Source organism: Protopterus annectens, chromosome 12.part0, assembly GCF_019279795.1.
Source record: "Protopterus annectens isolate FY-2018-M chromosome 12.part0, PAN1.0, whole genome shotgun sequence".
Classification (NCBI taxonomy): Eukaryota; Metazoa; Chordata; order Ceratodontiformes; family Protopteridae; genus Protopterus; species Protopterus annectens.
In genome coordinates, this window is record NC_056746.1 from 671679766 (window position 1) to 671692596 (window position 12831).

Genomic DNA, 12831 nt, shown 5'->3' on the forward strand with positions numbered 1-12831 from the left:
TTGTATTAAACTTTATACCATATTGGTTTGGCTTGGCTTTGTCTTTACCTACAGGTGTATGGACCTTTACTCACTTTGTTTTCTGCACTGCTGTGGAGTTTTGGCATTTGTATTATTTACAGCATTTCCTGTGGTTATTAGTAAACTGAGCACTAAACCAGACTATCTTTTGTTGGAGAGGCCCCCCACCTCAATCTTGTGGCAGGAAAGTGCAGTTAGGACTAATCTGATTGATGACTGAAGGTTGCTGGCACAAGGCTCAGTTTTGAGCTTTTTTAATTGGATAAATTGTTTAATTCAGTTTGCTCACTGCTTTAACTCAGCTCTACAGAGTTAGGCAACCAGCCACTGCTCTACTGTATATATCTGCTTAGATGTAGCACACCTCCATGCACCATTGCGCACTACCATGCAATGGGGTTAACCATTGATGGTTATAGACTCAAAAACTTCAGCAGATAAATTTTCCCTGAGTAGATGCCCATGATCTGGCTGAGAAGTCGTTAAATTGTACTTAGCTGCTCAGAGAGCACCTCAGCTGTGCTTTTGCCCCTTAAACAGCCCCAAAACAATCAAATCTACAATAGTCTCATACCACTTAGAGAATCCCCACTAGTATAGACCCTTTATAGAGCACCCTATTAGAATAGACCCGGTTTAGAGCACCCAGTTATACTACACCCCTCTATTTTCTTTCCTCACTGTGAAAACAGGATTTGACCTAGCATTATGGATGGTTAGTTTCCCTCCATTTCTTCTACCAGTCTGATTGACATGGGTACCCTGAGGCAACTGCCTCATGTACACTTACAACTCTCTACTCCTAAATCACCTAACTACAATTGGTGAGAGATGCATCTACACTAAGACTCTGGAATCCTTGCTCTCTCACGTACAGAATAGTAACACTGAACAGGATGTCAGCTCACATACTACACCTCCTATGCAAATCATACACTCAACACATGAACCATCATATGTGGAAGTACTCACCAAAAACCTACCTAAACACCAGAAATCTTCCAAACACAAACATGCTGCACACAGCACCTGCAGTACTCAATACACATAAAAACACAAGCACCAATCTCTTACCAAATAAACCCCTAAGGCAAAGCACATCTAAGCCAAATTCTTTAGTCATAGGTGACTCCATTGTGAGACACACAGATGTCCCACTCACCAGGCTGGACAAGGAGAAGGTTACAGTCAGCTGTCTATTGGGTGCCAGGATCCTTCAGAACACACATGCACTCAAGTCTCTGAACAAGTACAGTTATGACTTTGTCATAGTTCATGTTGATGTGAATGACTTGAGAAGTACACCACTGCACTCTATGAAAAGAGACATATTTGAGATCTATGAAAACGTATTCCAGTCAGGTATGTCCCTAACCTTGAGCAGCATTCTACCCTCACCTATGATGACAGCACAATATAAACAAAAAAAATGATTGATTTCAACAATTGGCTTAGTTAGTTTTTGGTGTCATTCTAAGGGCATCAAGTTCCTGTCAGCTTGGGATGACATGGTTGATAAACCACGCTGCTTTGCCAGAGATGGTCCTCACCTATTACCTCTAGACTTCCAGTTACTGGCTAAGGCACTTGCTTCCCCATAGTGTCTTTCTTAGACAAGGTTTCAAGAACAAAATTTCAGATGAAAAAATATCACTCACAAATAAATTAAAGGCTACGCTGTTAATCACCAGGAGTTTAAATCAGAAACTGCACTCTCTGGAAGCACTCCTCTCCCTCGTGGATTGTGACATCTGTGCAGTCACAGAAACTTGTTTCATGGCCAAAGCGAGTCCCCCGGCCTTGCAAGGCTACAATGCCTTCCACACTATCAGATCGCAAAACAAACATGTCAGAACCAAAGGAGGAATAGCATCTATCTTCCTCAAAGATAAATGTTCCTCTAGACTGGTTAGACAGGAAAACTCCATGGAGTTACTCCAAGTTCAACTAACTGTGGTTAAGACCCCCCTTCAAGTCATCATTAGCTATAGGCCCCCTTCAATGAACCAAGATACCTAAGCTGCTTATTTGGATCTGCTTGAGTCAATCAAATACAATCAAACACTCTAGTCATGGGCGATTTTAACTATCCTTCCATTGATTGGGAAACTTATACAAGTACCAACATGCTCTCACAAAGGTTCCTGGACTTTGTTAACATAACTGCCCTGGAACAAATAGTATGCACCCCCCCAAGGGGCTCAAGTATTTTCAACCTGATCCTCAGCAACATGGGTGAACATTGTACAACCACAAGTATAGGACCCTAACTAGCTGTAACACCTGAATCCCTCTTATGTGAAATCAGGCAAAAAAAAAAATCCCCAAAACTAATTGTGCCCTTCTAAGGGCTGGCACAAATAATTTTTAAGCTCCTGTTCCCCACAGATGACATTGACAACTATACTAAGGTATACACAAATGCCCTGCATAAACACTTACACAAATGTATTGACACACCTGGACCAGATAGGATCAAAACAAGATCCACAAGAAAAATAAAAGTCTCTCTGGTGCACATCTACCATTAGAAGTTATATGGCATGAGGAAGAAGTTGCTTTCTATGAATAAAAAAAGAGAGGTCGGAGCACTGGAAGAACACCCTCCTCTGCTTGACAAACAAATAAGACAACTTGCAAAATTCACTAAGGGCAACTTCAAAAAAAATTAGCAACCGTAGCTAAGGATAACTATAAGGCATTCTTCAGCTATATCCGTAATACCTCTCAATATGGAAACATCAAAAATCTGGACAAAGGCCCATGAAAAATAAGTACAAATCTGTATGCTGATTAACATAAAATGTGCACGCATAATTATATAATCCCACCCACTCCAATGGAGTGGCGGGGTACAAACTTTCAAATGCAAATTGAAGAACAGACAACCAAAATATGGCCCCAGACCCTGTAGTAAATGGTAATCATTTTTTTTAAATGTGTAGCAATGATGTTCACTGGGACGGGAGAAGATGATGAACCTTAGGATTTTGTTTTTGGTGACTTGCTTGCAGTATGTGGGTTTTGTGGTAAAAGTAGGGCATTTATTATTATTATTATTATTATTATTATTAATTTATTTATTAGGTAATATTCTAATCTTAGCAAAAAATATTATAGTTTGCTAGGACCTCCAAAAGTCATTATCTGTCATGGCCTACTGATCAGTGGTGTAGCTAGAGTTTGGCCGCCCAGGGCTGTCTTTGAATCTGCCTCCCTTCCCCCTCACAAAATCATGGTTGCATGGCCCCCCATATACAGCCCTTCCCATGCAGCCATTCCAGTCTCCCATTAGTTAGCTATTTCTCCCCATTTACCACATACACTGCAATGTGCATACTGTTTTACTTCTACAATGATTATTTGGATTTCATTTAAAACTTTTATTTCACATTTTATAGCACAAACACTAACAGACATCTGATAAATAAAGAAATGCAGGCTCAAAATGAAAATAGACTTAGCATTAGAACTCCTCTGCCCTTGAAACTCACATTCATTGGCACGGCATTGAAACCCACATTCAAAAGATGCATCTGGCCAGTGGTGGATAAAGATTATCTTTGAGCTGTTTTCAAATTATAGGCCCCTTGCACACAAAACATACATGTGTTCTTTAATACAATCAGGAAGGTGTATCAAATTATATTCCTTGTATAATACAACACACTTGTTAGAGTGTGTTTTAAATGTATTGTTTTGAACATTTTTCCAGTAAGCAATGAAACAAAATGCATGAACCAATAATGGCAAAACTGCCCAGTTCAGAACATTTCCATCATAAAACTCTACTCAAACTTCTACAATCCGCCAGTATCAGTAAATATGCACAATCTCTGCAAAGTAAAATTCATCTAAATAAGTCCATATTAAACAGATCTGTGACTAATGAAGAGGTTGTTGCTAGCAAACAACTTTATATTTCATTGTTTCCTCTACAAATAAAATGCCTGTTGCCCTTGAGGAATAATTTGCCTATGTTACATAAAAAAAAGATAAACTAGTAATATTGCAATAAGGAATGGATGGTAAATGGATAACAGGTTCATAGATACTAGATGTCTCCGCCAAAGAGCACATTCTCTGAACTGCAGCATCCAGCCCCTTTAAAAGTATAACACAGTACAATATCTATATATTGTGGTAGTAGAACCCACAGCCTTCTGCATCAAAATGCCAGTATTCTACCTGCTGTGCTACTAACACAAACAGACTTAGTATAAGCTGCACTAAACTTATCTCCCCCTGAAGAACTATGCAGCACAAGACATCTGGAAAAATGCAAAAGTTATTTGGCGGGGACAAAGGCCCAAAACCAGGGACACATTTTAAACATTGCTTGCATAATCTTAGAAAAAGTTGCTATAATAAAATGTTTTGTGTTACCATGCATTTCATGAAAGATAGGAAGACTGAAACTTAAATGTCTGTCATTATTTAATGAATTCAGTTGATTTGCCAGAAAACCACAAATTTTAAGAGGAACAGACCAAAAAATATGAGCCAAACATTCCAGACATTCTGTTGCTCACATCTGTTGCAACATACACTTGTCGTTTAAATAAAATAATAAGCTTAAATAAAAGAAAATAAAACACACGCTACTTGTTTCTGCTGCAACATACACTTACAACTTAAATAAAATGTATGGAGTAGGCAGTAGAAATAACACACAAGCCACTTATGTCTGCTGCAACACACACTTGTTGCTTAAATAAAATAATAAGCTTAAATAAAAGAAATATCAGATGTTACTGCTCATTTCTGCTGCAACACACACACACACACACACACACACACACACACACACACACACACACACACACACACACACACACACACACACACACACACACACACACACACACACACACACACACACACACACACACACACACACACATATTGCTTAAATAAAATAATATGCTTAAATAAAAGAAATATCAGATGCTGCACGTTTAGATAAAAGAAATCATCTGCTGCACAACATAATAAGCTGCTTAAATAAAAGGTATGGAGTTGCCAGTAGAAATATCAGATGCTGCTAAGCTAATACACACACGGAGCAGAGTCGACTGCAGTCAGAATTCTTTTTTTTTTTCTTACCTGGGACATGACCTGCAACATGTAGGTGGGTACTAGGTGGACTGAGTGGACTGAAACTTAAATTTGCACAGCCATTCCCTCCAAAATTGTTCAAAATCTGACCAAGTCCAACAAAGCTGTCATCACACATGCCCCTGTAGGCTTGTGATGCTTGATGACATTAGCCATAAATTTAAAGTTGTTACACACACACAAAAAAAATAATAATAAGCAAAAAAAATTGGAAATTAAAGGGGCCACATGGGAATTCATGGCAACCCATTATTTTGCCCTCAAAACTGGTAAATACTGAGGAATTCAGTACAGTTGAGAGGTATGGGACCCAACATGTGCTAAGCAAACTGTGGATGGCATCAGACACACTGATCCTGTGAAAATAGCTAACCTCTTAGTTGATAGGTCTGGCGAAAATTTCAACCCCTTGTCCCCTCCAAACTTTCCACAAAGCATTCCCTCTACATCTCCCTCACCTTGCATCTCCAAAAAGCAAATCATTAATACTCTCTTAAAGGCCAAAACCACAGCCTCTATAGGAGTGAATGGCATCTCAGGTTGCATTTAAATGGTCTAAAACATGAGTTAGCAACTCCATTAGGTACCCTCTTCAACCTCAGCATGAGTACTAGTTTTGTCCCTTCTGAATGGAAAAAGCAGCCATCATACCCCTTCATAAAGCAACAGACCCTGGGAACTACAGATCCATAAGCTTAACCAGCCCTATCTGTGAGGACATGGGACAAATCATCATGGACCTTATAATAAGGATATAGATAATTTCCAGACCCTTGATCCAACACAGTTTGGTTTTGTCAAAGGTAGGCCATGCCTGTTAAACCTGGTGGACTTCTTTGAAAACATCACCAGAGCCATAGACAAAGGCAAATCTGTGCATATAGCCTACCGTGACTTAGCCAAAGCCTTTGACACAATCTTACATTCAGGCATCATTGATAAACTCTACTAGTTGAATATCAGCCTTTATGTTGTCAGGTGCGTTGTTAACTGGCTCACTGACAGATCACACTCAGTCAAAGTTGGGGACTTTACCTCAACCAGAAGACCTGACACCAGTGGGGTTCCACAGGAGTCAGTGCTGGGCCCCCTATTGTTTGAAATATACTTCTCAGAATTTCAGGCCAAAACAGAGGGGCTGTGCCTGACTAAGTTTGCAGATGACTGCAAATTAGGTGCAATCATTGAATCCCCAAATGATGTCAATATACTTCAAGAGGGACTTACACAAATCAATGATTGGCACCAAAGCCATGAACTCAAACTCAATGCTAAAAAATCCATTATCATCCCCTTAGCTAAAAACAATATCCTTGCAGGCCATCGTATAACTAATAATACCTTAAGTAATAACTCAGTAGTTAGAGACTTGGGAACACAAACTGACTGTAGACTAAACTTTTACCACCATGTGTCTACTATGGTAAGGAAGGGATTCTACATTGCAAACTTCATTAGCAAAGGCATTGCCTCAGGAGCAAAAGTGGTCATAACACCCCTGTACTTGACCCTCATCAGGCCAATAATTGAGTACAATACTCCCTTTGGTATATAGCTTACCAGGCACCTGCAGCAACTTGAGAGACCTCAGAAATTTCTAACCAAGAAAATTCTGGATCTCCAGCACATGACGTACATTGATAGGCAGAAGTCACTGTCACTGTACTCAGTAGCATACAGACTACCTAGAGGAGATTTGTGCCTGGCCTACAAAGCAATCTCGGATCCAAACTTAATGGAAATGCTGCATATCCGCAAGTCAAATGGGACAAGGGTCACCCACTCCAGGGACATTAACCTGGCCTGCGACATAAATTGGACCTGCTGTTGAGACAGATATGTCTCTCAGAGGTTGCCACTCCTGTGGAATAGGCTACAATTCACATCAAACAAAGCCCCTCTACGACCCTGTTTAAGCATAGCCTGGATGACTGGATGGGAAACCATAAAGGGATTTCACCTATGACCCTCCTAGATATGGCCGGTTGTTGCTAACTAAGATCTCGAGTTTAGGCAAGATCCTTTACATTGTGTTTCTCTAGTATTATTTTGGGTACACATGGCTAGGCTTATAAAGACCTTCAAGTCAATAGCCCAGTAACCACCTATGAACCTATGAGCCTATTCTTGGCTAGGGATCTTTATTTGCAGAGTCTGCATGTCCTCCCTGTATTTGTGAGGGTTTCCTCCCACATTCCACAGACATGCAGTAGATGGATTGGAAACTAAACTGGTCATAGGTGTGTGTGGTATAGAAGAACAGCTGTGCCATGGCTACCCACCTGGTGGTGTCATCCTTGGCTCTAAATGACTGTCACTGTTGAAGTGACATCCCAACCTCATGTGCAAAAATTGGAAAAGGGGTTGTGAGTGTATTAAGAACAGCTCTCTCAGTAAAATTTTAAACCACTCAAATTTAACATGCATTGTTGTGTGCTAATGCTTCACATATACTTTGTAAAAAAATGTTGATCATTTGTTAATATGGAACCATGCAAACACCATGACTAAATAAGACATTAGTAATGAAACAGTGTAGTAGTGAAACTTGATCAGAGAATGTGTTTGAAATGTCAGGATTAAAAGAATGTTTTTAAGTATTTTATCTGCCCATTTATTTATTCATCCATCTATTTATATACAAGTATGCCTGTTCTATGTATTTATTTATTTCAGTTTGTTAACTGGGTAGGTAGGCTGGTTGAAAGTATAAAAATTACAAAGTGTTAACAAATAAACATATTGACAGGAATGCGTATACAAAATCTTGTAACAAAAGTCATGGTGTACATATCTGAAAAACATGCATGATACAAACTGTGACAGTTTTTTTTTTTTTTTTTTTTACCCATAGTCTCAAAAACAAATGCAGGTCGATTCATTAATTAGGTGTTGTTTTAGCTTAATTTCAAATGTGGTAAGAGTTTCCTGTTGCCTAACATCGGCAGGTAGGTGGTGCCAAGTGGTGAGCCTAACTTGGTTAAAATCTCTTTTCATTATGGCAGTTTTGAATCAAGGCTTAACAAACGAGGTGGCTTCTTCGTTGTTATAACTGAAGGAGTACATTTGTTATGTGATCTGCAATTTTCATTTTAGACAAGAACAATATTCTAATTGTATTATTTTAAAAAGAAGGGATTTTTAATAGAAGGTTTGCTCTACAGTGAACAAGTAGCCAATTGAATCCTTTGAGATAATTGCAATGATTAGAGCAGAGATCTTCCAAGACTAGGAATCTGCAAACTTTATTTTCAGCAATCTGTAATTTGTGAATGTTGCAGACAGAATGCCTGATAGTAGAAGCAAATCATATTGTATTTTGGGGATTAATAGATTTTTGCTAGTGCGAGTGAGGAAGAAGGGGTGAGTAGATGAGAAATTTTGCAGCATAGCTTTAACTGGCTAAGTTTTTGTTCACAACATAGTCGGTGTGTTGAGTGAAAGAATGTTTTGTCTACAGTTATACCAAGTGTTCTTTGATGTTTGGGATTAGGATGCCTTCACTGTCTTTTATTGTCAATGGGGAAGACCTTGTAGTTTTTGTCATGGCATTTGATTTGTTAGGATTCATTGTTAATTTATTACTGTATGAGCAGCTATCAGTTACAGTGAGCAGTCATTTGTCACAATTTTTGATTAGTCCTTCTGGAATTCAGGACTAAGATGTAGTCAGCATAAATTAAAACATTGAGTTTTGGCAGATAACTGATGTTTGCAATGACTTAAAAGAAGAATAAAAAAGAATATTCTAAATCAAATACCCTTTCCTTCTTTTTCTTCCATCCTTACTCCTCCCCAGTTTCATTCATTTTCTGTCCTTTTCACCCCCCCTCCGCATTTCTATCCTTTCCAGAATGTTATTGGGTAAGTGTAATTGCTTAATTAATGAACTTGACAAAAAATAACCAAGTGAAGGAATGGTAAACATTTGTTAACCTTGGAGACATAAATGTCAGTGTACTTAGTCCTTGCTTATACAAGTTTGCAAAAAGGCAGAAACTTTAAAAATATGGTTCTAACCCACATGTTACATAAGTGCTTGTCTACCAGAACCACTACAAAATGTGATTTTATATTTGTAATGCATCCTTACAGATTTTTATTGGAATATCATTGTTATGTGCAGAACAGAGTTTAAAAAGCTATGTCAGTGGCTGTCTAGTGAGTCAGCCTTTATGCTGGCTGTCCACACTAAGATATAGCCCAACAAATTTAGAATATGCCAGTTAGGTTTGCCATGTACAAGCACCTGTCACTTTTATAAATGTGAAACTTACAAAAGGCCAGTCTAATCAATTTTAAAGAAATGCAAACATGAAACTATACAGATGGTTTGCTTCTGGGCCTAATCCACCTTCTTGTGAAAAGCAGACTTGGTCTAGTGTTCATTTAGTTCTATATAGCTGTCTGTTCCTCCCTAGTGCAATATCAATTTCTCCTTTCTTCTCCCCTTCCTTCCTGAATTTATAGTTCTGAAAAAAAATTCATTCTTCAGCAAAGGTCATGACATTTAACTTAAATTTTGTCTTTTGATTTCCAGACACATGATTAAAAATGCTACTTATATTTTAATTTTAATTCATTCCTTTGTTAATTATGAAAGTGAAATTGTCTCCAGGCTCCTTTTAACCATGCCCATGGATACCAGTTGTGGAAGGGTAAACCAGAATGCCTTTAGAAGAGTGAAGAAACTGGAGTACCCAGAGAAAATACTAAAAAATTCTAAATTTGGACTGCTGGGTACTGGAAAAGCTTAAGAATGTGATTTTAGGCCACATTTTATATTTTTTATATTTATTATTTGCTTTATTGAGTGATCTGTGCTTAGACTTTGTTTTAATTTTACATATCTATGTCTATCTATATCTCAATCTGCATTTACAAAATAACTACAAAGGCAATAAAAATTATAATGCAGTCCTGACAATGGTTGGGAATTATACTTTCAAATCAAAGGGTAATTCTGGAATTCCATGTCTTGGAAATATCTTTTAAGTTTTATAAGAATCCTAAGTCAGTGTCCCTGCACTTTTTCCTTTAGTTTAACAGATATGACAGTGAATTATTTCTAGGTCATCCTTTGATGTTTTGCATGCATTGGCATCATTAAGAAGTATTCAATGAGATAAAATATGCATGCACTCCTTTTTCATCACCCATTAATGAGAGTTAACTGAAATTGCATCTCTTACTATCTTCACAGGGCAGCCATTTGAGAATACCTTGATTATGAACTCTGCTTTGGCCAACATAATCTGTTCCATAGTGTTTGGACAGAGGTTTGAATATGATGATGAGAAATTCATTCAACTTCTAAAACTTATAAATGAGAATATCAGATTGGTAGTATCTGTTTTTGTTCAAGTAAGTTGAATTATATTTCTACTGCTTATGATTTTTGTGAATAAATTACTACTATGTTTTAAACTCTATGTAAAGTTGATATTAGTAGATATATGAACAGAATACATGTATGAAGCAGAGCAAGAATTACATTTATTCAGATATGTATGTTCAGAGAAAGTTAAACCATTTTAGTAACTTTTTTTGACTATTAAGTGATTTGACCAGCCAAATATTCATTTTCATATATTCCTTTGTTCATTTATTTCTACTCATTTACCAGGTAAGCAAGCTGGTCAGCAGACCATTTTCAGCTATGAACTCCTCAACTCAGACAAGAGTAATATATGCAGTAGTAAAAGAATTAGTTGATTTCTGTGAAATATGTGAAAATATTGAGCACCTGGAAGCTGCAAGAATACATACAGCAGGAAAAATATACATGCACATGTAATGCATCACCTCTACAATCATGCACTAGACATCTGCATATGGAATGTTATACTAATGATGCTTGCTTACAGAATACACAGTGCTACAATATTGTTTCTATAACCAAATAAGAATCATAGTATAAATATATATCATCTGAGTAGAAATACTCACTTTAGCCATAGGTTGTATGAAGATACAAAGACAAAATGGCCATAAAGAGTCTATAATCCTCCTAACAGAGAGTGGTAATGTATTTCATGATCTTGCGTTTCTAACGTAAGTTGTTCTCTTCTTTAACGTGTGATTTGAACTAACCACAGTTAGCATTAAGCTTCAATGTTTCAGTGTTCTTTAATGATCAAGACCCTAACAGGTCATGTTAAGAACCTAGTTCTAAGCATTTAGTCTCATATATACAGTATACTATCTCTAAAAAGGTATTTAATTCAGATTTAAATATTTTAAGATTCTCTGATTGTCTTACACTAAATGGAAGCGCATTCCCTACTGTTCACATCATCACCAATCCTCCTTTATCCTAGTTTTTCCACATGGGGGTCAGGGTGTTGCCTTCTCTTTCAATTCCATGCTACCATCCTACTTTCTTTAACAGTTATGCTTAAGTTACAATTAAAATCATTAGCAATTTTTAAAAAGTCAAAATGACAAAATTGAAGATAAGGGAATATGTGCAAAGGAGACACTACAACCATTGGTTTGAATATGCAAAATTAAGGTCTTTTTGGAAGAAATCCTCTTTTGCTTGAATATCTGTTAACCATTGTCTCTGAATTACTTATACTCAACTTCATTAAAATGATACACTGTCACTCTAGTTTAGACCTCTTGGAGGGTTTTCTGATTTCTGGTTTTGGATGGAATCTGGTTCCAACAGTAGGGTCAATTTTTGGGTATAGCTTTTTTGCCAAACGGCTAGTAGTGCACAAAGGAAGATGTTTAATTGTATAACATTGGCAGTGTTGCCTCTAAGGTAATAACCAGATATCCTAACCATTATTTTGGAGAATAAAGGTATAAAATATTGTAGAATAAGTATTTTGAAGATCACTGCTGCAAGCAGTATTGCTACTACTCTAGCGACATGTAGCCACTGTGATTTATGCAGTAACAAGCAGTGATCAGACTGAGGCTCCGATAAGAATATAAAACTGCATTCCTTTTTAACAGTTATTGTACTAAACTCACATCTGTAGAAAGGTGAAGAGTAGTTAATACAGGGCAAATGTATGCTTAGGCAGTAATTTTTTGCAAAGAATTTTCTTGATCCAAATACTAGTTCTCAACATTTTTTATAAACAAAAATAGCATGCAAATATATGAATATTTTTTTAAAGCAAATACATGAATCTTTTTTTTTTTGTAAACATTGAGACAAATACTGATATTTATCATTCTAAAATAAATAAATACTACATCAATGCAGGTCTAATATTATTTTTAATATTTAATTATTATTACTATTATTATTACTATTACTTCTTCAACATAAACCATCAGTTTTATATCGGTAAGAATTAGAAGAATAACATTGCTATATTTTAAATGAATTATTTAGCTAGTAATGGTCTTGGGTGTGTCATTTGATTAGATGAAAGTTTCCAAGGCTAAATAAATGCAGGTGTAATCATAAACAAAAGTACACCACGTGAATCACTGCCTCTATAAGAAGTTCAGAAAGATTTGTGCCAATGAAACATGTACCACAGTAACTATGAATTGTGTAACAGTGCAACATGCCTCGGCTTTACTCCAGTAACCACAAACAGTGGACTATGACAATGGAATGCACACAAAACTAGCCATCATGTGCTGTAGCATACATGCTATACAAGGACTAACAAAGATGAGCTGTAACTATAAAAAAAAAAAAAAAAAAAAAAAAAAAAATGCAAA

The 12831-nt window shown here is 36.9% G+C and overlaps 1 protein-coding gene across 1 annotated transcript in view; it reads left to right on the forward strand.

The window, feature by feature from the left end:
- LOC122816775 (cytochrome P450 2K3-like) overlaps positions 1 to 12831 on the forward strand; it is a 490258-nt gene that overhangs the window by 172345 nt on the left and 305082 nt on the right. The window contains exon 4 of the mRNA XM_044089793.1: positions 10343 to 10503. Within this exon, the coding sequence (XP_043945728.1) occupies positions 10343 to 10503 (161 nt within the window). The remainder of the gene's footprint in view (positions 1 to 10342; positions 10504 to 12831) is intronic.